Source organism: Drosophila albomicans, chromosome 2R, assembly GCF_009650485.2.
Source record: "Drosophila albomicans strain 15112-1751.03 chromosome 2R, ASM965048v2, whole genome shotgun sequence".
Lineage (NCBI taxonomy): Eukaryota > Metazoa > Arthropoda > Insecta > Diptera > Drosophilidae > Drosophila > Drosophila albomicans.
This window is the reverse complement of record NC_047631.2, coordinates 20,841,395-20,868,679: the sequence shown is the minus strand read 5'-3', so window position 1 is coordinate 20,868,679 and position 27,285 is coordinate 20,841,395. Positions and strand designations below refer to the sequence as shown.

At 42.5% G+C, this 27,285-nt stretch overlaps 1 protein-coding gene across 2 annotated transcripts in view; it reads right to left on the bottom strand.

Annotated features, from left to right (window-relative positions):
* Positions 1 to 9,712: 9,712 nt before the first annotated feature.
* LOC117573330 (lachesin) overlaps positions 9,713 to 27,285 on the bottom strand; it is a 111,265-nt gene continuing 93,692 nt past the window's right edge. Inside the window, exons 9-12 of one of the 2 annotated variants that reach the window (XM_034256437.2) lie at positions 25,931 to 26,308; positions 25,674 to 25,732; positions 13,131 to 13,175; positions 9,713 to 12,402 (exon numbers count right to left, since the gene is read on the bottom strand). In XM_034256437.2, coding sequence (XP_034112328.1) covers positions 12,284 to 12,402; positions 13,131 to 13,175; positions 25,674 to 25,732; positions 25,931 to 26,308 — 601 coding nt within the window. In that variant the 3' untranslated portion in view covers positions 9,713 to 12,283. The remainder of the gene's footprint in view (positions 12,403 to 13,130; positions 13,176 to 25,673; positions 25,733 to 25,930; positions 26,309 to 27,285) is intronic. The other variant, XM_034256438.2, reaches the window with a different exon arrangement.

Genomic DNA, 27,285 nt, shown 5'->3' with positions numbered 1-27,285 from the left:
TGCAAGCGAATTTATGCGCTTTGTTAAACAGCAACAACAGCTAAAGGAGAATACAAAAAAAAATATGGTAAAAAAAATGCAACAGCTATGCGGCGGATACTTTTACATTCGCAACCCCCTCTATACCCCTCCCTATGGCTGTCCAGCATAAGAAGGCTGGGCGAGTGGGCGTGGCTGGGTGTGCATAAATAACGCGGCATGCCTCACCCCCTCCCTTTCTCTACTCTCTCTCTCTCAGCTATGCGATACAAATGAAAATCGTGTTTGCGTTGGGTGTAAAGTGGCATGTGTAGTGGTGCCCCATCTTGCTGCCGCTGCTGCTGTTGCTGCAGTGGCAACGGGCAACAAGCAACTGGCAACGGCAACATTTTCGTTGTTGCTGCTTGTGATTTACAACAAAACAAATATGCTGGCCGGAGCAACAACTGGAGTTTACCCTTCCTTACCTTAGCACACGGACATGGCTTACACCTCCTCCTCTTCCACCTCCTTCTCCTTCTCCCAGCTCTTAGGGAGTGCTCTTTGCACTGACTGATTTACAAGGCAGCTGGCTGAGATTGGATGTTGCAGTGTAAATAAAATAGGAGACGTCGCTGCGTCGAAATCCAATTTTCGTTTTTCGCATTTTTGAAAAATAATTAAAGTTAAAGAACTCCGTTCTCTCTCGCTCACGCTCTCCCAAAAGAGGCAGCCAAAGGTGCCTAAGCAGCAGTTGAGGACAAAGTTGCACAGTTGGTGCAGTTAATTGCAAAGTTTTCACTTGCCAGCAGGTGTCAAGGCTACGCTTTGAGTGCAGCAGCAGCAGCAGCAACAACAACAACAGCAATGGCAGCTGCAAGGCGATCCACGCCTCCCCAAGTGGATTGTTTGCATGTTTTTCGATAAGGTCCTGTTTTTTAATAACAGGGCAGAGCAGAGCAGCGGCACATGCTCGCCATGATTGGGGCATTGGTGCTGCGGCCGTGCGCATTTATCAACGGAAATCATAAATAAAACTCTGTGCATATATCATGCGATGCCGCTGGCAGCTTTAGCACCCGATACCCAAGGGGTATATCAAGTAAGGGCAAAAAAAAACGATGTAAAAAATATGAGTAGAGAAAGCGAGTGCGAGGTGGCATCATTATGTGTATTGAGAGAGCTGTTGAATTAATAAAAACCCCATCCGACACAATTAAAGATATCTTAAACCATTTGAAATGTCATACAAATAAGAAAACGAATTTATTAAGTATACGACAAGTAAAGCGCTCTTTTATTACTTAATTTTTAATATTACAATTTAAAGCATTTCAAATTGAAATAAGAATTTATTAAGTATACGCCTTATAAAACGTTCCTCTACTTCTTTATTTGTACAATTTTAATGTAAACCATTTCAAATGTGACACAAACTTAAATACGAATTTATTAAGCATACGCCTTCTAAATCGATTCTTCACTACTTCATTTTTACAATTACTATTTAAAGCATTTCAAATTGAAATAAAAATTGATGAAGTATACGCCTAGTAAAACGTTTCCTTACTACTTCATTTTTACAATTAAACATATAAAATATGACTCAAACTTAAATACGAATTTATTAAGTATACGCCTAATAAAACGGTCCTCTACTTCTTCATTATTACAATAACAATTTAATCCTTGAAATGTGACACAAACTTAAATTCGAATTTATTAAGTATACGCCTAGTTAATCATTCCTTTACTACATCATTTTATAGCAACAACTGAGTGCAGGTATTTCATAGTCGTACCTGGCCCACCTGTAATTTCAAGCCTCTGACAAAAAGCGAACCAAATATGTAGACCGCACGCATATGTCACGCATTTTTTAATCTTTTTAATTTACAATCACGCTCATTTTAATTGTTGCATAAACGAAGCGAACGCACAAACGAAAGGACAATGAAAAATAACAACAGCCTGATGGAAGGAGAAGTGGGAGCAGAGGGAAGAGACAATCTCACCGCATGTTCTCTTTGATTATCAACTGCAATCAGAATTCGAATGGCAAGCGAATTGAATGAAGAGACACGGACGCGACATGAAGCAGATCTTATGTGACTGCAAGGATTTAAAATTGACTCAAAAGCGTAGCTCATTTTGGTCTGACTTTTGACAGTGGGTGCAAAATGAGTTGCCTAGTTGCAGGCTGCAAAAGTGAAATTGCAATGCGATATGCGAAGTGAATATTGGGAGGCAAAAATTGTGCTCAACAGTGAGATGAGAGTATTGCATGGCTGACAGGCGGCCATTTCTCATGCGCAGTCGGGCAGGAGACAGCCAAAGGAGACCCCGACGACCCCCAATGGCTAACCAAATGGTCGACGCCGGTGCGTTTTACGCTTGCGATGTGCCATGGGCGATGGCAACAGCGACAGCAACAGCGAAAGCGACAACGATTGCGATTGCGTTGTCCATGGCGATGGCAATGGCGATGGCGATGGCACTCGGTTGAGCTTCTTGGCGTAAAATTTATGTTTTCCTGGCATAAGTGGCACGGCGTGGCGACGACGATTCGCCCGGAATTTGTGGATGTGGTCAATGTGCTTGACAAATTGCTTATTGTTATGGTTTTTTGCTGGCATCTCGTTAAGCTTGCGGTTTGATATAGCTTACTTTTTCTCTTCTTCTCGCATTCTGTGTTTCTGTGTCCATTTGCTAGTTGCCGATAAGCGTAACATATAGACTTGTGTTCGTATTAGGTCGACGCGCTTAATAAGTCTGCTCATTATTTTTGGCTACGTGCTGGCACTTCACAAAAAACGGAAACGTCGCGCAAATGCGGCCTCGTTAATTGTTTTGATTAATGAACGAGCGACCTGACCTCACGTGTTTTGCCATGGCCTGGCCTGCCTGCCTGCCTGACTGCAACAGCTTGGCCTGGGAATGAGGATTAAGAGTGGCAGCCAAAGGGAGACACAGAGAGAGAGAAGCGAGAGGAAGGCTGGGACTTTAGCTCTGACATCGTTTCAATTTGCAGTTGCATGCACTTTCGCCTGGCTGCTAACGGCTTCAGCTCAGCTCAGCTCTGCTCTCGCCCTTTGCGCGAGAGCTGTTTATTCGATTTTGTCGTGTGCAGCATTTTCTTAATTTGCAGTTTTTGGTCGCCCCACCCAGGCAGCGGAGCTCCCTTGGCTTGTCCCTTGTGCGCGCGTTTATTTACTCTTTACGCTTTTTTTCCTTATTTATTTTGTATGTTTTTTTATTAATTTAATGCGCCAGTTTTGCGCTTCTCGCTGCGCATTGCATACTTTTAGGGGTCGTCTCTCCATTTTGATTGCGTGCACCGCAAAACGACAACATGCAACACGCACACACAGACAGCCATACACTCACACACACAATGTAATTAGAAAATTGTTGCACTTTGTTGATGTACAGTTAGTTTGGAAGCTATGCAATTTTCATAGCTGCTAAATTAAGACATTTAGTTTTTGGCTTCAACTTTTCGAGGCTGGCAAATTAAAGTAGGAACAAATCCAGCGGCAATAATCTAAAAGAACTTAATGCCATGCAGCACAGACTGGAATCTGTGCAACAGCGAGACAAGGCGAGGCGAGGCGAGATGCTTCTCTTCGATGGTAGATGGTCGAAAGGATCTTAATGCCACTTCAGCTGGCAGCTGCCTGACAGCGTCCAGATACTCGCAAACAAGCAGAGAGGCCACGACACAGCGTCGCCAACTCCGACGACAACGACAACGATGTTGTTGCATGCATGCCATGTGCTGGGGCAGCAAAAGCAACAGCAAAAGCAAAAGCGGCGCTTGACAGGCATTCAGGGAGTCCAAGGGAGGCGACGGCACATTCACTTGGCTGACCTGACTGACTGGCGAGAATGGGGAGCAGCCCTTGTGGCTAAGTAAGCCCTGCTGGATGTGCACTAATTGTGGCCAACATGTTAAAATGAAATGGATTTTCATTCAACAATTGGCTTACACTCACACACTGCTCCCCAGGCTGCGGTAAACAAAAGCCTAGCTGGGATTGGGGAAGTGGCCAGCTTGGCTGCCACACTGCCACACGCTGCAAATGAGCTGACTGACTGGACAGGGCTGGGTGGGCGTTTCAACTTATGATGGATTATGGTTGCGTTATCGTGCTCTCGTAGCGCAACGAGTATTGTTTGCGTCCTGGTTGCAGTTTGTTCACCATTGATACGGCAACCAGCACTCAGTGTTGGCCATAATGCCAGCAAGCCAGCAAACCAGCACGCTGCATAATAATGCAATTGCCATCGCTGTCCCTCCTTGGCTGTAAGTCCGACCCAGAAACCGACCCAGGCAGAGCGGAGCATAACAGCTGCAGCAATCAAAACACACGCATTAACTCATTGCAAAAGGGCCCAAGACCTGGTGGGGCACAAGCATCTGAGGTACTCGACTTGACTTGCAGCCGGTGGGCAAACACATGCACCAGCATGAGTGCATGGTGTTTTTTTTTTGGGAGGCTGCGGTTGCGGTTGAGAGACTGTGAGAGGTTGAGTCTGAGGCTGAGGCAGCCACTTGGCGGCAATGATAACAGGCAACAAGTGAAGTAAGTAACCGGAGGGCACACCAAGGACAACTACAACAAGAGCAGCAGCAGCAGGAGTCGAGTCAAACCAAATTGTGGGTGGGTCAAGGTGGGACAAGTTAAAGTTAAGCCAAATCCTGGCCACAAGGAGGTTGCAATGGAGTGATGGGAAGAGGCAGCCAAAACGCTGTGTGTGGGAAATGTTGACATGAGAAACATGAGAGAAATCAAACTGAAAAGAGAATTATGTAGATTACGTTATTGTACAACGAAAACCTCTTGTAAGGACACACACACACAAGCACCGAAGGACCGGAGGAGGACCGAAGGACACAAAACACAGGAGAGTTAGCGCAAAAATGCGCAACAATGTGCAATGAAATCGAACAATTGGCAAGTGGAGATCATCGTGGGAGATTTCTGCTGCGCTGACATCCTGCAAGCAGACGAAGCAAGCACACACACACATCTACATATTGGATACTCGTGTGTGTGTGTGGCATGCAGCATGTAGCACTCGAAAATGACAACTTCGTTGACGCTAGCTTCATTGCAATGGACAAGCAATACGAGTAGCTTGGGGGCAGCAGTATAAAAAGCAAACGACGAAAAAACAAAAAACGACGAACCAAAAATAAAACGAATAAACATACATACTGACATATATAAAAAACACAGAGAACATGACTGGCGAGTGACTATGGCAGGACGAAAGGATAACAGCTGAAGCAGGAGCAGGAGAAGGAGGAGAAGCTGCTTCAATTGCGGACATGCCACAGCTCACGAGTATGCTTACATGTAAAATCACTGAGAAATTCTGTAGTTGCAACTTGGTGGCTGCTGCCAGAGAGGGGCGGAGGGGAAGAGGCCAACCAACGAATGAATGAACAGGGAAAACACAATTTAGCAGAAACAAACATACAAACAAATCAAAAAGAGTAAGAAGGACAACGAACCATAAGAGAGAGAGAGGGAATAGAAAACGATGGCAGCACTTTTTATTGAGCAGACATTAAGAAAAAATAACAAAGTCAACAAGCAACAATAGCAACAACAACGACAACAACGACAACGGCAACAATATGAATGCTCTGCAGCATAATAGCAACAGCATTGCCACCAGTCAGCGGCAAGGATCCCAACGACAACAAAAGAAACCAACAAATCCATGCAAATCGGATTTTGTGATTTGGCTGCTGTTGCTGCTGTTGTTGCTGCAACATTTTTACGTTTCTATTTTTTTTGTATTTGCTTTTTTTTGTGCATTTCCATTTAGTTTCAGCTGGCCAGCCCGCCTCCCCCTCTCCGCTCTCCGCTCTCCCCACCTCGCACAGTCTTTGCGCATACCCTGTTGGTGCTCCATGTCCCTGTGCTGTTATTTGCTTTGGCATTCAGCTTTGGCAACAATTGCAGCCAAGCGGCGGCGGGTCCTCTCCAAGGCACTGCTCGTTAGCGCCGCTGGCTTCAAGCTTCAGCTTCTCCTCCAGCTGCTGCTGATGTTGCTTTTGCTTTTGCTGCGGATGCTGATGCTGATGCTTCTGTTGCTGCTGCTTTTGCTTCTGCTTCTGCTTTGGCTGCCTGGTCATTCTCTGGGGTCGCATTAGCTGCACATCAATACGTATAGACTTACAAGGGAGCCGAGCGCATGTTGTTAGGCGTATTTATAAATGTTATTACGTATACGTAACGTATTCGTAACAAATGCTCCAATTTTAAAGGCAAACAATTGGCTGCCACATGCCAAGGCTTATTGAAGCAAGACAAGAATACCAATTGAAAATGCTTACAACATTTACAATAATTGGCAAAACTGATTCACAAATCTTATTGTTGTCAGTCCTTCATTACATGCAATTCGATCTTTTGATGTCTTTACAATTTGCATTTCGATATAGTATGCAGGAATAGATGATGACAAAGCGATGGTTGAATTTAATTACCCAGTTTAATTAACTTGCAACTGCCGCACAAAATTTGACTAAAGGATATGCAATTCAATTAATTTTCAGCTCATTTTGCTACAAATAATGCCAATGCAACTATTAGTTACTTAAATCTAGCACGATAAAAGGATTTGTTATACGCTTTCATCTTTTGCATGGAATTATTCTGTTCATGTTGCTGCAACTGTTGCCTGGCAACCAAATTCTCCATCTCCCGCACGCTTTGGGTGCCACTTGCTACGCGCTTTGACTTTAAGCCCGCCGCCAAGCGGGGGGTCAGGTGAACAAACTGACTGAGCTGTCAGCCAACTCTCCCGCAGCGCGATATCCTGCTGGATTGTTTGCCGCCATTGTGTTATGTCGCGGCTTAAAGCGTCCACGAGTGTTTTGCTGTTATATCGAGCCAAGAGTTGATTAGCTGCTCGAGTGGAAAATATGTGGGTCTGTCTAACTTATGGCCAATTACAGATGGTTTTGCTGGCGTCGATAAACTTATAAATCGGACTGGCAAGTAAGCCATTGTCGACATACGGTGCCAAAAAAGCCGCTTAAAGTTTAAGTTAATTTATGCGGATATCGCGGTTGGGGCTGCCTGAAATATGAGCACATCATCTCGTACATGAGAGCGCGTGGAAACGGTGCTCGAGTTGCACACAAATGTTGTGCCCATTTGAAAGACGAGGGGGTTTTCATTTCGTGAGCTTAATTACAGCCAGCCGGTTTTATCTTGGCCTGAAAAGTGGAAGTGGAATTGGAACTTGGGTGCATGTTGTATGACCCACTTCCGGCCGCACAAAGGGGCTCAAATTGCAAGGAAGACGGCGATGACGACAATGACGGCAACGATGACGAGATGGAGACGCACATGGAGATGGAGATGGAGATGGAGATGGAGGCAACATCATCGTTCCGTCGGTTTGCCGTGTCACATAAATAGGCTTAGTGACGGCGTCGACACGTCGACACACAGCGAGGTGTGAATGTGGTTGCTGCTGCGACACACACACACACACGACTGTCAGAGGCAGAGCAGAGCAAAACAGAGAGATGAGGGCAAGTTGTCATGACATTTGTTGCGAGGCGGCTCTGACTTCATTATGCAGACACGCCTGGGTCTCCAAAGTTGGCCTTATTTCTCACTCGCTCTGCCTTTCTCTCTCTTTTTTAAATCTTGGCTTATTTTTAGCATAATAAATTTCATATGCAAATATTTATGTAGTGGTCTCATTCTGTGTAGGCGTGTTTGTTTGCTCATTGCAGCTGCAGTTGCAGTTGCTGCAGCTGCCGGCAACACACACACACACACAAATTTGTACGTGATAAACACAAGCTGTCGAGTGGCGTTCGTGTTGCCGTAATGCATTTGAAGCTGCAAAAGACTTTGTGCCACACACACACACATACGCACGAAATGTGTGCGCAACGGGACAACAAGTAGCTCATAAGGTAAATGCAGAGCACAAACTGCAGCTAACAACAACATGAGCAAAAAAGGTAACGGGACGAGAGCCCGAAAACAATGCCCGGAAATGAGGTGCATGCACGCACACAACCACACACACACACACACACACACACACACACACAGAAACAGACACACACACGCTCTGTTGTAGTTGTGGTGTAACATGGCGTCGGCATGTTTCTGCCATTCTCTGAAACGAAAACTGGCTCGCATTCGCTTTCATTTGCTTTCGCGCTGCGTCACGTAGCACGTTGAGCACAAGAGCGCAGCATTTTGGGGTTCGAGTTCAGTTTTTGGCTTGTTGTCGCTTTCGGGTCGCCTATTATTGCAGCAATTTTATGCCATTTGCACCTTGTTGTCGCCCCCCTCCCCTCTACTATGTATGCACGGAAGGCTTAAAGCGCTGCAAATTAGCCTGGCAATAACATTATGCCTACAAAATGAATGCTGGGTTTGTTTTGTTCTCGACTTAAATCCGGCAAATGTTTTGTGATGATGGCGTCTAACTTTTCAATTTGCCAGACTGCTCAGCATGTATTTAGTTTATTTTTTTTGTTCGACAGGTGTGTGTGTCTGTTATGCAAATACAAATAGCAAATATGGCTGCTGCCTTTCTCGTCTAGTCGGAATTGTAGGGAAATTGTAGAGTGAACCTTATTTATACATACATCTAGAACATTTCGATGTAAACGTCGCATACGAATATATATTTAAATAACCGTTATACTTGCCTGTCAAATTTTTCATTTAAAGTTTTGGCATTGCGTTGTGTGTTGGCACACTCTGATTGTTTCCTTGCCTCGGTCCCTGCGTCCTCTGTCTCCCCTCTCTGCAGCCTAGATTGGTGGCACCCATGCACAACGTGTACAAGTCTTGGGCATGCAAACTTTTCCATTTTCATTTCCATATCGCTTGGTTTATCCTCGCTGCGAGCTCTTTCACCTCACATTCTGCCCCCCTTTAGTAACTCTCTTAAATGTCTACACGGCCACAGAGCGACATAAAAAAGGTGAGCCAGCAGCAATGACTACAGTTACAAGGATATCTGCGAGGTCTGGCGGGTTGAGTAAATAAAAAAGAACGAGAAGTGGGATTTTCGCAACTGTCCCATAGCCACTGTCATTGTGCCACTGAATGTGGCACATACTATTTATATATATTATATGGTATATCTGCAGCACCTGCATTGCATTTTAGATTTAATTTGAAATGCGTATAAATTAGAATTTAAAGAAGTTGGAAAGCAACACTCGAGTGTGCTCGATTGTGAGATACTCGCTAGTTATTTTTAGTTAAAGCAAATAATATTGCTTTTATTAATATCACCTACGAAATTAATATGCCGAAAAAATACTAACATTCGTTAATAAGTTTATAACGTATATTGAAAGACTGAATTTTAATTTGAGTAAAACAGTGTGGTGTTATTGTTAAAAAATACCAAACTAATATACCAACAAAATACTAATAACTTTATTTCGTATATTGAAAAGCTGATATATAATTTAAGCAAAAAAATCCGTTATTATTTGCAGAATATACCAAATTTAATATACCAAAAAAATACTAAAATTTTCCAAAAACTATATTTTGTATATTGAAATACTACTGCATTCAAAATATGACGTCGTCTCGGCTGGTTAAAATGTCTCCTTCTGTTATTACATACATTTCCGGTTACCACAAAAATATAATACCCTTTTAACGTCCCTAGACAGCATTTATAAAAACAAGGTGCGAAAATTGCAAGGGAATTGAAAGACATGTGAATACATTTATATGTTAATATAGACTTTATTTATTTGTAGTTGTTTGAAAAATGTTTACAAAATAATCAAATATACATATACATACACATACGAGTACGCTTCTAGTCACATATACATATACATCGAATGCAGAAAAATGTTCATTTTGTGGGTTATCATCATCAACGTCTTCATCATCATCATCATAATCAACTATTGATTTCGGAAAGTAGAGTTGTACACAGATTTCGTTTGGTTTGGTTTATTATTGCATAAACTAAATACAATTAAGTTTAAGTTTACATATAACTAAATGCTGTAAATTACACATACAAACGCACATATATTTATATTTATATGTATATACTAGAACATCTTTTTATATTATAAATTGTATTTACCTATCATTGGGTAGGCCCAAGCAATGGGACAATGGGCAGTGGGACACGGGGTGGGGTCGAGGAATTGAGGGATATTTTACTTTGGGGGAAATGGGAAACGAAATCGCAAATATTACTTTTGAAAATGGCAAAAAAATTGCATCGTTAATAATATTTAAGTGTTCTCTTTCTTCATATGTCGATTTCATTTCTTTGTTTTGCTTTTCGTTTTCATTTTGTTGCAAGTATATGTATGTATGTATATACGAATAATTGGTATATATATACATATATATATCTGTGACGCACTATATATTAATATAATTATAAATACGCTTGCCTTGCTCGTTCTTCATTTTGGCCTTGAGATTTAAGTAAACATACAATTTTATACCATTTTGTGGTTTCTTTTCATTTCTTTTCTTTTCCTTTCATTTCGTTTCTTTTTGCAATTTAAATTATTTTTTGTATGTTTTTTTACTTTATTTTTTATTGGCAGCCCTTTGTGCATTCAAATGACTTTTTGTTTCGTTTTAATTAAATCTTTTAAAAGCTGTTTGAGTAAATTGTTTATTTGTTTTCATTCTTGTTTTTCGCTTTGTTTGCATGTCTTAAATCAATTTACGTGTTTACATACATTTCTTTAATTTATAATTTATTTTATATGATTTTACTTATGCATTTGACTAAAGTGAATATTTTACCTAGCTTTAAATTTGCTAAAACTGATAATACAGGGTGCTCGGTCAGGTGCCAGCTTTCATTAAACCAAATGCGAGAATGGTGCCTCTGCCTTATAAAGCAACATTTTGTGTAGTTTCCTTATCTAAAAAAGTACATTTAAGAAGTTGTTTTTTTTGAGTACATTGTTGAATTGGGTGCGATTTATTTACAAAAGAAATACTGGAATATTGGAAGAAACAAATCACCATGACCGCAACACCCTATTTCAATATTATAGTTGAATGCATTTAAGATTTGTATAAATATCATTTGCTAAATATATTTATATTTATATATCCATTACTTGGCCATTTAAGCTGCTTTTCCAATTTCAAATCGTATTATTTACACTTACTCGCTAACTGTAATACAAAGCATTAGACTAAGAGTGAGTTTTGAGTGTTGAGTGTGTGAGTGTGTGAGTGTGTCAAAGTGTATTTATGTAATTTACAAATAGAAATCAAAATGTATTCGATTACTTTGTTGCTAATTTATGCTACTTAATTACAGACATAGTTTTATACTCTACATGCAGACATCAAAATAGCAAAAAGCTTTGAAAAACTGCGACTATGCGTTTAGCATTTCGTAATTGGAAATTCAAACCGAAATTGTTTCAGTTGCAATTTCATCTTAAATTATGGAAATGAATGTGTTAGAATGAGAAAATACACTTAGTTGCGCAGCTTTTGTGTGTAAGTATGAATAATTGGCTATGCTCTGGAATGTTAATTAAATTAACATATACAAGATACCAGATACTTACGACACACACACAACCACACGCACACACACTAGCATATCTGCTGTTTAACTAAACATTATTATAGATACAAACTATGCAAGAGATTGTGTGTGCAAGTGTGCATGTGTGTGTGTATTTATTTATATCAATTAAATCATCGTCGCTCTTCATTAGGTTGTCTTTGGTTTTGTCGGTTTTACTTTCTTTGGTGCAATTGATGCCTACTCCTAAAAGTATGCAATAAAATCTATTTACACTTAATTTGAGTTACGTGTTGTTCGAGTGCTGAAATGCTGAAATGTTTTCGTATGAATGTATTTATGGGTAATTATGATTTTATATGCACAGTGAGTGCCATCTCTAGAATGCACAGTGTCTCGCTTATGTCTTATGCTATTACATTGATTGTATCGTAAGTAAGTATGTATACTTATATGGTTCCATTTAAATGTTACTTGCTTAAGTGTTTTCCATTCGAATAAAGTTCTTTTGCATATGAAATGTTTGTTTGGTTGTTTGTTGGATGAAAATGCAAAATTTGAGAGCGTTTGAGAGAAATAATGTTTTATGTGTTTTTGCAGTACATACTCGTATTATGTTATGTCCTTAAGCTAGTTACAACTCGACTGTGTTTTGAATATTGTTCCTTTGCTTTGTGATAACTGATCAAATCATAACCCATCCATTTTAATGCTATTGGCGGTGAAATTCGTTACTTAAATCAAATTAAACTAATTTGTAGATGGTACTATAGATCTAAGCCAAGATTAATCGCAGCATCAGCGTGGCTCCGCTTAATGTGATGAGGCTCAGTTTCTGTCGATTCACAGCGCCGCTGCCATAGAACGTTACACTCAGGTCTCGCATCTCGTTATCTGAAATAGATTTGCACAAACGACAAAGAAAAGAGAATAACGAAACGAATTTTTATCAAATTGGCAAAATATATATTGTAAGGTAGAATTGTTCAAAAATCATTGAATATATTCATAATCACAATCGAATCGAAACGAATTTTTTTTATTGGTGTTTCATGGTCACAAAAGAGATATTTTTATTCATGCAATTTGAATCGTTTTAGATTCCGACGATGTGATATACGTTTTGTCTCTGTACAAACACACACATATGGCTATGGTATAATATATAAATGGACATTTTCGAGTTATTCATTTAAAGAGTTTGTTTTTACTGTTTCTATTATTTTGTTTTTTGTATATCTTTTTTTTAGAAGCTTTTCGAACAGCCAGAGAAATAGTGTTTTTCCACAAAATGCTTGGTAAACTGCAATAAAGCACAATATTGCGCACACATACATATACAATGTTGTCTGTATGTGTTTTTGGCATTTTTTAGAATAAGTTGTTTATTTATTTAGTTTTAGCAGCTGTAGGCAAATATCGAGTCTTTATGCAATGCATTTTGAAAAGGAAAAAACTAAAACATGCGGATACAAAACATGCAAATATACAGAGAGAGAGATAGAAGAAAAGTGAAAGCGCTTAGGACGGTTAAATGATTTTGAAAAGAGAGAAAAAATAGACAGACAGAGAGAGAGAGATATATAGAAGATAGATAGAGATAGAGCACAGCGAAGACTAACCTGACTGACCGTGATTTAAGAATGTTGACAGATCGACAAGTACATCTGCAATTGATACGTGGATCAGTCAATGAAAGTAGAGCGAAATTAAACGATAGTTGCGATAGCGATAGACACACATTTATAAGAAAATTTAAGACAGGTGAAAGTGAAGAATTAAACAAACTGCATATGATGAATATTGTAGTTGTATTTGTGTGCTGATAAGCAATAATTTAATGGTCATCCGCAATGCGATTGCAAATTGACATTTAAATCAAATCCATTGCCGCAAATACATAAATCATTAACGCTTTAATTGCAATGCACAATCAGGAAAAGTTTACTTTGTCCGCTCAAGCGCAGACGACGAATCGTTGGCTGAAAGCCGGACAGCCCAACAGCCGGACAGCTGGACATCTGGACAGCTGAGTTGGATGAACAAGCGAGGTCATATCCCGGTGAGCAGCTCATTTTGTGTGTAAGCCGCCAATTAAAATGGCAAACGTGCGACATCTGTCAATAATGACAAATGAACATTTTGCCATTAAAGCCCAGGTAGGACACAGGCAGACAGACAGACCGACAGTCAAACAGTCGATCCATCGATATCGAAATCGCTGGCAACGACACCTGCTCGCTTTTTGGCCAACATTCAATGGTAATTGCAATTGCAATCTCAACTGCATCGGCGACAAAGTAGAGCGTAAGCAGCAGGCGGTGGCCAGCTCAAAAGTGAATGCCAGATAGCCAAGGCAACGAGATCCAGCTGCTGTTGCTGCTTCTGCTGTTGACATTAATGAAACTTCCAAGGATGCGTAGCTCCCAATCGGCTAGCTAGCCAGCTGTGTTGTGTATGTATGCCCAGTATATATTTATAGCAAAAACTGTTGCACAACATCTGTCAACAGCCGATGAGCGATGATGCTCCAAACTTATTCATATTTGATGCGCCTGCCTGCAGAGCTGTCTAGCAAACGCTTCGACATTATCTAAAACATACAAATCTCATGGAAAAGTTGGCTAGAATTCATTCAATGTTGCTGCTTCTGCTTCTGTTGCTGCTGTCAAAGGCAAAGACAGCATCCGACTCTCGACAGGCATTGAAGCTGTAAAACTCCTCCGCACAAGGCATTGACATCCTTGATGTGTTCTCATTTGAAGTCGATGTTGTTGCTGCAGCAGCGAATACGTTCAAGTCATTGCTGACACTTTTAATAGACAGAAAACATGGGACAGCGGACACTGGACTATGGACCTGAGACATCGTATGTTGTTAGACATGAGATGGTGGGTGTTTGTGTTTGTGTGGCGTTGCATGTTGCAAACAGGACAGCTAATCTATTGAGGCATCTGTGTTGGCATCGCCTCCAAACATGACATGTTCAATTTAGAAATGCTGTTGCACCCGCTCACATCATGCCACAAATCGTTGCGTTGCCGCTGCGTTCATTTGGCGCGCCGTTTACTGGACTTACGAAAAAGTGGCAAACGCATCGAATTACCATATAAATTCACATGCTGTCAACATAAACTACAAGCAAATTGTCAATTGCGGCGCCCAGCAAAATGCCAAACAATTTTATAATGAATACAGACGCAATCGACCAGCGACCAGCGACCAGTGAACAGAGCGCGAGCAAGTGGACACCGCATCGTCGTCGTTCTCATCCACTCCCCCAGCATTCCCAATGCGGCTAATGCTGCTGCTCTTGCTGTTGCTGCCATCGACTGTCATTGCGTCTTTTATTGCCTGCGGTTTGGTGGCACAAAACCATAACGTCACTTGTGATTTCGTGTTCAACGTTTTGTGTAGCTAAACAACCGTCAGGCATCACCGTCGCCATCGCCATCGCCATCGACGTTGGCCAATACCCAACTTACCGCAGTTGCCGCCTTTCAGCACCTGCCGGGTTTCTGGTTCTATTCTAAAACTGAAATAGGGTTTTATGCTCAAACTGGTCCCAGGCACCGGACGAACGCACTATTCTCGTAATAGCATTGCGGTATGATGACAAATACACACACACCACACACACACACACACACACCCTTCTCTCTCACACACTCCAAACGTTAGTCGCGTATGCTGATAGGTGCATCAGCTAAATCCGATTTTTAGGCGAAGCATTTTTGATGCATTTTTTCGATGCTGTTGTTGTTGCTTTTGCTTTTGTTGAGCGCATTTACAATTGCAATAGCAGCAGCAACAGTAACAAGCAGCTTACTAAACTTCAATCGCCTCAACTGCACACACACAGCACTGAAGTGCAGGGGAGGCGAGTGAACTGGACAGCAGAGCACACAGGCGCCATGGCTAAATGCCAACCAGGTACATCACTCAGCAGGGTACGTGCTGCACTCGAAGAAATTTGGGGTATGGCAACTGAATGTGGGACAAAGTTTGGGAATGATTTTATTCATTCTTTGAAACTGATAGCTTCTCGAAGCATGTTTAAGCATTCTAGATCAATGAATAAATTAGATTATTTTTAGATTTTAAATGTTCAATAAAATATAAATTTTCTGTCTGCAATGGATATATATATATTTAAAAATTAAAAGCAATTTTCAACATAACAATATTATACTATTAATATTTTCAAATATGACAATAAATTGCCGTATTGCTTTTTCCTAGTAATAGTTTTCCTAGCAGCGAATATTTCGATTTAGGCAGAAAGGAATTTATAGTATTATTATTATAGATGAATTATCAGTTTTGTGATTGACAATTTATAGATTGAGTTTAATATTTTATTCTTAGATGCTTTGATTGACAATCTTGTTATATTTTCAATGTAGGGCTGTAGATGTAGATATACCAAATATTGCGTTCAGTATTTTTAGCGCTAATTTGATATATTTTGAATGAATTGAAATATCAAATATTGTTCTAGGTACATGTTGGTATTAATTAGGTATATTTGAAGAATAATACCACACTGTTTTGCTCTTATCCAAAATGGGCACATAGTCGAGCACACTCTTACTTGTTTTATACTACTTTACAAGAATTTATTAAATTTCCAACTTCAACTGTTTTTCTGAAAAATAAATATTTGTATCTACACAACAACTACAACTAAAACTATATGCTATACAAACTAGTCTACTATTTTGCACAGTGCATCGTAGTAGGGCAATGCTGTTAACCGTTTTACACCGCTGCCGAGTCGTCGAATAGTTGGCAATGCCTGTGGTGCGGTGGTTGCACGGATTTAGCGCGTATTTGGCGTTGCTAAATGTGGATTTTCGCCAACATTGTTGCAGGTTGCAACTAGTTGCTGCCACATTTGTTGCAACCATTTGTTGTTTTTCTTTTTTCCTATTTTTCTGTTGTGGTGTGCTGTCGCAAAGTGTAGTTAACTTGTGACCAAGATGGCCGACAAATAACTAACGACTATGTTAGCCACTTAAAGTTTGGCTTTAAGCTTGCCCCAAACAAACACATACAAAACAGAGAGAGAGACTTTTTGTGTGTGTGAGTGTAATACTTATAATAATGCAGTTGCTGCTTTTGTACAAACGCAGCACTTGAGGCAAACTTCAGCGAGAACCAAACAACGTTGCGTCCCACCGCGATCTGTCTTCGTCTGCTTCCTCTCTCTTACCCTCGCTGCTGTCTCGCACATTGTGAGACCAGCACTTTACATAAACATAACATTCACGTTGAGAATTCGCATTACACATCTTGCAACAGAGCGCGTGTTGAACACACACACACATAAGTTTTATATATTGTATATATTTTTATATGTATACATTTTTTCTCCTTTTGCCATGTGCTTATTACGCTGCAACTACAAAACTTGCGCTTCGTTTCTGTGTATGTGTGTGAGTGCGCTTCTCTGAGTGTGTGTGTGTGTGTGCGCACTTCTCTCTGTGTGTGTGACTTGGTAAACTTTGCGAGTTGCAGGCAAGCAAAAAGCGATGTTGCTGCAGTTGTTTGGGGCCTTTGGTAAAGCATTCCCAGCGGCAACACAAAAGCTTCAAACGCATACAGAGGACGCAGACGACGACGACGCAGCAGCATAATATGCGACGGTGTTGGTGTTGGTATAAGGAGCTGGGAGTGGGCGAGTGAAAGAGACAGCAAGATGCGATGGACAAGTAAATTGAAAGTTTGAGCTGCGCTCAACAGACGGCAGACGGCGGCAGTCGCGTCCTCCTCGCTGTTGTCGTCGTCCTCGTTTCATCGTCATTCTACTCTCTTCCTTCTAGACTAAGAGTCCACTTTGTCATCCTTTGAATGTGTCGCGTTGTTGTTGTTGTTGCTGTTGCCATTGCTGTTGTCGTGAATGCTATTGCTATTGCTATTGCTGACTGGTCCTCAGTTGGCAGTTTCAGCAAGTTTTACGCAAGTTTCAACGAGTCTTTCATTTTCTGATATTTCTTCTAGCCTTCTTCACCCCCCTTCTGCTGTCCCCACCCCCACCACCACTGCCTCCACGAACAACTCCTAATATAACTGCAGACCGCCTGTCCACACACATAACACTCTGTTGAGCTACTAAGCTTTTTTAGTAGCTTTTATTCGCACGTCTATTGTTTATAAATAAAACACGCGAATTCAAATTAAATGTTTATTAAATGGCACATATGTTCGTATATGTAACCACCACTTTGGATTATTTGGCTGTGACTTGAACACTTTCAAGCTTCGCCACCGACACGATTACAACAGAGTTTACAATTCAATAGTCAAACCAAGAGTAACAAACAATTAGCCGATCGAACTGCAAGCGATCGCTAACAGAGAGCATACAGCGCTGCCGGCAGATGCAGCGCTGCTGGCAGACGCTGTCACAGCATTGCATTAACATGCGCTGTCTGCTGCTCCCGACATACTCCCGCCGTTGAAAGCCTATCTTTCAACATCATCTTTCAGGGGCAGTGGACAGAGTTTGTTTATGGTTCTCCGGGTGCTGCCACACGTCGTCTTTAACTCGGCAACTCGACACTCGTCGTCCTTGCCAGGGATGAGCGCCATGACACGGGCTAACGGCCACCGAAGAGGAGGCAAATTTTCGTCCTTCACCAAGACCAAGTCGTTGACTTGGAGACGACGATCAGGAGTGCGCCACTTGGATCTTTTCTGGAGAAGAGTCAGATACTCCTCCCGCCATCTAGTCCAAAAGACCTGCTGCAGCTGAGTGACACGCTGCCAACCATCCAACCGATTGTAGTCCAGCATAGTTAGGTCGGGCTCAAGAATCACGGTTGAAGGACCACCAAGCAGTAGATGAGCGGAAGTTAGCGCATCAAAATCGTCAGGATCCTCTGAAACTGATAGCAATGAACGATTATTAAGTATTGCCGCTATTTGGCAAATCAACGGGCGAAGCTCATCGTAATTGAGAACGAAGCGATTAACAGAGCGATACAGATGGTGCAACAGAGTGACACGATTGCTCAAACTGCGTTGCTCGTCGTTCTCACGCTGCAGCTCTGCGTTCTGCTTGGACAGCGTCGGGATCTCGGCCTGTTTCAGCTTCAGCACACAGCGCAAACTCTCCATATCGTTGGTCAGACGGCACAGCTCACCGCTGCTATCGTTGAGACGGTTGCTGTGGTTGCCATTGCTATTGCTGTGGTTGCTGGGACTGCGAAGCTGCGACGAAGTGCGCATCGCGCTGACCTCATCCTGAAACAACGCCAGACGATCGCGCAGATCACGCTCCTTCATCTCGGTGCTGGTGCGCAGCGCTTGCAGTTCCTTGCCCAGCTCCTTTATCCGCTCCTGCGCTTCCTGATCGCGAATGCGTGTCTGCAGCTGCAGCACTTGCTGCTCGGCGGCATTCAGCTGATCCTGCTTGTGACGCAAATGATGCTCCAACTCCTGCTGACGCTGCGTCCATTCCACATCGCTGTCGTGCAACTGCTGTTGCAGCTCTTCGTAACTGCGCTGCATCTGCTGCAGCACGGCATTTGTCTCGGCAAGCGTTGTCTGTGACTTCTCCTGACAGCTCAACTTGTCCATCTGCTTGGACATGCACTGTACACCATTGGCGACTCCCATCCGTTGGCATTGCTGCTGTTCGTCACTATCATCAGAAACCTTTTCCGCTGCCATCAATGCTGTCTGCTGTCTGCTGTCTCCACCACCAGCAACGATCCAACCAAGGCGGGTCTTCTGAAGGATAGGCAATCCATCTCCAAGGTCAATCTGTCCGTCACATAACAAACCGTAGAATAGACTTGCACCAATCAGCAGGTCCACGCGCTGCGGACAATTGAAGGCTGGATCAGCTAACGGAATGTTAGATGGAATCGCCCAACCGTCGATGTCAATGTCAAAATTCGGATGGCTGTTAGTGATTGTAGACGTCACAACAGCTTGAAGATTGACAGAATAGTCGGAGATGCAAGAACGCATACAAACATTGACTGTGCATCCTTCAACAGAAACGTCTGTGTCCCCGAGGCCAGAAACCGTAGCATCTGATCGCGTCCGTTTTAATTGCAACTGTTGGGCTAAATGGGACGTCATCATGTGGATTTGCGAACCAGAATCCATCAGAGCACGACAATGAATGAACGACCCAGCACGACTCTTAAGCAAAACACCAACAGTACCCAAGAGTGCAGCATCAGAACGAAGACATTGAGCAGCAAGAGAGGTGGACGCTTGAGGCTGTAAAGCGGCAGACGCATCAGCTGACGAGGCTCGTTGCGATGTCTCAAAATGTAGCAAAGAATGATGCCGCCCACCACAGTTACGGCAAGCGCCAGATGTGCAGGATCGAGTTTGGTGTCCTTTCTTTAGACAGTTAAAGCAGAGAGCGAGCTTCTTCACTTCTCTCTGTCTCAAGAAGGGAGACAAATTTGCGAAGATGGGGCAGGAATATATGCCGTGACCAGGCGCGTCACAAAACACACAAACATTTGCTCTGCTGGAGCTAGCTTGGGCCACAAACGCCTTCCTGCTGCCGTTATGGCTAAAGTTCCTTCCCAACTGTGAGCCTGCTGAGTGAATGACCATAGCGTACTGCAGACTTTCCAGCTTCCGACATCTTTCGTCCAGAAACGTGAAAAACTCAGTATCAGTCGGCACTTTATCGGCGGCAGGATTGTCCAATGCCCTGCTATCCTCCCACGCCGCCTGGGTTTCCACATCCAGCTTTTGCAGCAGCACGTAAATAAGAATGCTATTTGCAATATCCTCTGGACGGCCCAGAGTCCTTAATGCCCCCATGTGAACATTTACCTTATCACTAAACTCACGAAGTTTAGTGGCCACGGATGCTCCTGCCTCCACCTTCTTGGTACCCAACAGATCCTTGATGTGCGACTGGAACACAAGTCGGTTGTTGTTGAACCGATTATCCAATATCTCCAGAGCCACACGATAATTGGGCCTCGATATCTCCAACGATCTAACTGCATCCAACGCTGGACCAGTTAAACACGACAATAGATGCTGAAACTTTTCAACATCATCTAGTTCATTATCCTTGTCAATGACAGACTCGAACATTGACCAAAAACTCGCGTATTCCGTGTAGCCTCCACCGAACGTGGGAAGTTTGAGCTCGGGAAGACGACGTCTGTTAGCGCGGGCACTGAGGCCATTAGCCGAAGGATCGATTGTCTCATCACGCCGCAGTGTGGACGACCGAATCAATTGGCGTTCACGACTGTCAAATTGCGCTCGAACACGCGATTTCACTTCAAGAAAACGCTCATCGAAATTGTCCCGCGTTTCACTACCGATCTCATTATAGTCGATCTCCTCTAGAGCATTCTGAGCTAAGTCAAATGAAGCTTGAGCACGTTCTAATAGCTCCAACCGTACTGCTAATTCAGATGAATTACATGTAGCTAGCTTAACTTCAGAAAGCGACGCATCGAGTCTCACAAGGCTATCATAGAGCGATAGAACCTTCCGCTTGAAAAACCGCGCGCGACTTTCGACAGTAGTCGCTTGCTCGTTTATCGAGTTTTCCATTGCTAGCAGTTAACCGCACTTTTGCTAACTGGCAATTGCTCACTTTGTATGGCAAACTTACTGTGCAGCGCAGCAAGAAAAACGCGTCAAACCGCGATTACAAACGCGCGCGGTTTGCTTAAGCACAGCGGCAGTTCAAAGCAAGACAAAACGCGTCAAACTCGCGATCACAGACGCGCGCTAGTTGCTTAAGCACAGCAGCAGCTTAAAGTGAAGCGCACCACGGAAAACGCGTCAAAACCGCGATCACAAACGCGCGCGAGTTGCTTACGCACAGCAGCTGTTCAAAGTTAATCAGTTGATTAGCTGATTTAGATCACACAAACCGAGAGCATAAGAGAGAGCAGCAAGGGCAATGTACGCAGCTGCGACAGCGGAATAGCGGAGAGCATAGACAAGCGACGGAGAGCGGAGAAGGTTCGCAAGCAACGGAGCAACGGCGAACATGCGCAAACAACGGAGAATGCAAGAACAGAAATGCACCGCTTGTTAAATATATATGCATATGTACATATATGTATATATTTCTTCGCACTCTCGAGCACTTTGCACCTTGAATGTTTCACTAATTGTTATTGCTATTTTTATTTATGCTTAGTTATTTTCAATAATTATTTATGCAAATCAATTGCATTCACAACACTTAGCGAGAGTATATATCTCGCCGGGGCCTCCAAATGTTGAGCTACTAAGCTTTTTTAGTAGCTTTTATTCGCACGTCTATTGTTTATAAATAAAACACGCGAATTCAAATTAAATGTTTATTAAATGGCACATATGTTCGTATATGTAACCACCACTTTGGATTATTTGGCTGTGACTTGAACACTTTCAAGCTTCGCCACCGACACGATTACAACAGAGTTTACAATTCAATAGTCAAACCAAGAGTAACAAACAATTAGCCGATCGAACTGCAAGCGATCGCTAACAGAGAGCATACAGCGCTGCCGGCAGATGCAGCGCTGCTGGCAGACGCTGTCACAGCATTGCATTAACATGCGCTGTCTGCTGCTCCCGACACACTCGTTGCCTTACTTTATGTTGTAATTTTATTTAACTTCGCTACGTTTCTTATTTTCATTTTTTTTTTTCGCTTTCGTATTTTTTTTGTGCTTTATGTCGAGTATTTTTTCGCGTGCACAAAATGCATTATTTTTTATGTCTCCATGTCCCGTTAGGAGTGTTGTCCGACCGTGCGCCGTGCCCTCTGACCCCGCGCTCGCACATCCATATCTCTAATATTACACTAAGGTTAAGCTAAGCGTGTGTATTTGGCGTTAGCTGTTGTGCTATGTGTAAATAGTTGCATACTGTAGTCAACTATCTTCCTCTCTTTCTCTCACTTTCACTGTCGCTTTCTCGCTCACTCACGCATCGCATTGCAAAACAAAAAGAATGGAAAGAGCCATGGCCATAAAAATAGCGCACAGTGAGTACATTAAAAAAGTGCCATAAAAATTAAATGCCCTTTAAGGACGATCTAAATGCTGGCAGCGCATATCCAGCAGCAAATCGATGTGGATATGTCTCTGTCTCTGTCTCTGTCTCTCCTTCTGTCTCTGTCACTGGGGGGATCTGTTATACACATGCGATGTGCCATATGATGTAATTGGTTATAAAAATTGTGAATTTTCCATCAATTTTTTGCTATCAAGTAAAAGTGAATCAATAAACTGTAAAGCTCTGAGCGGCTTTGCTCGTGTATGAAGTATTTAAGGTACAATTTCGATGTTTAAATTTTGATTTTCAAATATATGCTTTTAAAGTGTTTGATGATTGGAATTTACATATTTTAGAAAAAATAGTATTTCTGAATTTTATATTATAGATTTGCATATTTAAAACGATGTTGATGCAAATAATTTTAGTTAAATTTCCAATTTTACGAAACGTAAAATAAAATGCAGGAAATTTCTTGCAAGATTTTATCGAAATTCTTATTAAAAGTGGCATTTGTTTTAAGCGTTAAACTTGTTGCTTGCCAATTGGCTTTGGCCAAAATGCTGACTCGGCGCACCGCAAAACTTTATTTTGGCTTACGAAAATGTAATTTGCAATTGCACGAATTCAACGACACTGTAGTATGTAAATGTGTGTGTGTGTGTTCAAGGACACATATGTGAACTGTTGCTATTATGTGATATTTTTTTCCTTTTATTTTTTTTGTGTGTCTGCAACGACACTCAATTGGAGTTTTCTTTTAGTGGCATGTGACCAGCAAACTTGCCACAAACAGAAGCAGCAACAGCAGCGGCAGAAGCTTCTGTTGTCCAACTTGCTCTACTTGCAGCTCACGTCGCCTAGGTAAATGAACTGCTAATATGAGTGTGTGTGTGACAGTATGTGTGTGTGTGTGCTGCATGTGTTGTGTCCAAGTGCTTGCTACAGTCTGGTCGAGTGTGCTTGTTGTCCTTTAGTGTGTTGTTGCTGTCGTGTATGGCAATGGCTGGCATTATTGTTGACATTGTGGCTATAACCGCTGTTATTGCCATTGTTGTTGTTGCTGCTGCTGCTGCTGTTGTTGCTGTGGTTGCTGTAGTTATGACACTCTAGGCTCATTAGTTGGCGCTTGGCACGATTGCCAGCCAACCAGCCAGCCTGGCTGTATTGCTGTCGTTATCGTTGTCGCTGCTGTTGCATTTCATTCCCATGCTTTGCTACCCCTTTGCTCTAACATACCATGTCGCTAATTGCGTAAATTGTTTACGTTTCGAAAATATAATGAAGTAATTTCCATTAGCACAATGCACGGCAATGACTTGCCACGAAACGCGCTGCAATTGCCGCAACCTGGCCAAGCGACTGGCTGCTTCGACATACTTATGACTTGGCTCAGCGATGAGGGGGGAAAAAGAAGAATACGACGAAGAAGCCACGTCCGTTGGGCCACACCGCACAATAGTCCTTAATGAAGTTGTGTGTAGAGCGAAATTGTGTGTGCACCTGTCAAAGGCAAAACGTCTTCAACGAGTGACATCGATACTGCAGCTGCAGCTACTTCTGTGTGTTTGTGTGTGTGTATGTGTGGCATGCACGTTTTACTTGATTTAATTTTACAGTTTCGCTTTGTCCTGCCTTACAGTCTGACTGGCTGTCTCTGTGTCTTTCACTCGCTCTTGCTCTCTGTCTCTGTCTCTGCGTGTTTATTGCGCATTTCTCTTGGCTCGTATGCATATTTATTCGTTTGTTTGCCAAGCGACGGCATTGAATGGCGCTGCGTTTGCATTTGCATGCATTTCGCACAACGGCTCTAAAGATGCAGCTGGCCAAAAAGGGAACGCGAGCAGCGAACAGCGAGCTCCGATGGTGGCAAAACCCTAACGTTCGGCACTGGCACACAGTCACACAGAGAGGCACGGGCGCTGGCAAATATGCGTCATTTGCATGGAAAAACGCTTTTCCGCGCGCGCTCTCGCGCTCGCTTTCGTTGTCGTTCCCTTCGCTCTATATTTTACACGACGGTGGTCGACGGTGCCTGTGTGGTTGCTGCATTTGCTGGCAATGCGGCATTCATTCAGTATGCAATGCAACAATAGTTTTGCATATAAATGGTTTTCGTTTGCGCATTTAAATGCAATCCACCTGCCGCTACCGCTTCGGCTACCTGCAAATGGCAAATGCGAAAACCCAATCGACGCCCCGCATCTTTGTTTATTTATAGCCGCAATGACGACTCTTAAGAAATGTGCGAGTTTCTTCTATGTACGTATGTATGTTATATAGCTGCTTGCTGTATGCATCCAATTAGTGTTCGCTTGTGTGTGTATGCGTTTATTTACTTGATTTTGCCACCTTATTAAGCCAAGTCAAATTTCCAAGCGCTGCAATTAGTCAACCATTTATGGGCGAAATCGAAATGGTGCGTATACTTGATGTGCAGCAAGAATTATCATTTAATTGCTTAATGAGGCCAGAAGTATATGTATGTGTGTATGTATGCAAAGTAGTTTACACTCCACATTATAAATCGTTGCGCTTTTATATTATTAATATATGTATATGAATGATTTTGCTGCATTGCTTTAAAGTGCACAATTTGCAGTTTTTATGCAGCTCTTGCGTTTGGTTCGGCCCTGACATGTAAAGCGCTTCGTACTGAGCCGTTGCTGCTGCACTGTGATTTTTCTGGATTACGAGTATCAGGCAAGAGCAGCGTTTAATACCAAATTATTATGCATGCAGTCAGAACACAATACAATAACAAAAAAAAAAGGCTGCACAGAGTTTGATTTAAAGAGAGAAGCAGCTTATTGATGCCCCTATTAAAATACCAATTTAATCAAAAATATAACTATAATTAAAATGAAATTACATTTCAATGATTTCCCTCTAACAATGTATTTGTGACACTAAAAAGAAACTCAAAATAAAATGAGGGGTGAATAAAATTGTTGCATAAGCGCCAGGCGCATGCATAAGCTGATTGTGTGTGGGAGGGAGAGGACGGCATCAGCTTATACCATTTACACGTACACACGATACTACGTTTATTTTGGAGGGGACATGCGCCGGGCTTAAGTTCAGATATCACGTATACGTATACATATTTATGATATATATTCATTAAGAGCTTTCGCTTTAAGAGTTTACAAAAAGTAAGAAGAACTCACCATTTGATGACGTGGAGAAGAAAAAACTGTTGGTCAAGTCGCTCCAGCCATAGCGATTGCTGTGAATGGGGAAAATTGGTAAGCATTAAGCCGTCGACATTAATTATGCAGCTTGCCAACTAATTGTGCGGCAATAATATGCAAATATGTTGCTAGCTAATGAGCCGAACTAACCAAACGCTGCGGTTCGCTGGCAACTCTTGTGTTTGAATTTGAATTTGAGTTGCAGTTTAGTTCGGTTTAAAGACAACACTTACCGGGACTGCACTGTGGCCTCATACTGTTGATCGGGATCAAGTCCGCGCACCATGTAGCTCATGCCTTGCGTGTAGTGGTGTGAGAGGGGGACAGCAGGGAGCACAACATCGCGCCAATCATTGTGACCCCAGTGCATCAGATTGCCATAGCCACCATAGTTACCCAAGTTGCTGCCAATGCGATGATTGTGGGTGGCAGAGCCGTACATTTGGGATGAGTGGGACGACGACGACGACGATGATGATGACGATGACGACAGCGAGGATTGCGAGTCAATGGCATTGTCAACGACCTCATGTCCTTGTGGCAGCTTGCGGAAGGACAACTTGTACTCTTCGATGGGTGTATGCGAGTCCACTGCCCAGGAGATGTTGTATCTGTTGTAGTTTGAAATAGAGTTGAAGCGTGGGAGAGTAAGAGAGATGAAGAGTGAGCATGTGGCGAAAGTTTGCGTGCAACAGTTGGCGCCAGATTTATTTTAAGGCGAACTCAATCAATATGTAATTGTTAAATTTCATATAAAGCTCTCTGAGCTGCAGTCGAGTTTCAGTTAGTCAGCGAGTCAGGCTGTCAGCCAGCCAGCTATCTGGCACGCAAGCAATGCGAACAGCAGCAACAACAATCATCATGACGACAACAACATAATCAATGCTGACGTTGCTGACGACAATGGCCGGTTTAAGATACAGAATTTGAAGCTGAATCCATGCGTTGTTCTCCGTGTTTCTGCTGCTGCTGTTTCGACTGCTGTCGACGTTGCCCTTGTTGTTGCTGGTTGCTTTTGTTATTGACCCTTTGTTTGCCCTTCGCAATGTTCAACATCATACAATGCTTCCGTTCATTCAACCGAAAGACTAACTGCAAGCCACGCCCACATAGCGTATACTTAATGCTCGTTCATATCGACAGAATGCAGTTTTTGGGCCATTGGCCCAGCAGGTCGCCTTTAAAGGTGAATGAATTCCGTTTTTGACTTTAAGATGCCAGCTGCCAGCTGGCAACTCTGAAGCTCATTAACAATCGCATTAATATTAACAACAAAGGCAGATTTGGAAGTATTTATAGCGCTGCTCGCGAGGGACGAAAAACTATTCAAGTAAACAACTAATTAGAACGAAGCGGTTGTCCTAGTTGTCCTTGTTGTTGGCTTCCTTCTCCCGCTCCTGCTCGTAGTCACAAATACATTACAAAGGCGCTAGTTCATTGCTTTGCGATAAACTCGGCACACAATTTGAATGCTAATCAGCTGAGCAGCTGGGGAGCATGAGAGCGTCGTTGAAGTCATAAACAAGCCAACTTATAGAATTGGAGCGTGGAGGAACATTGAGGGGCGATGGCAGCAGCCCTTCCTCTT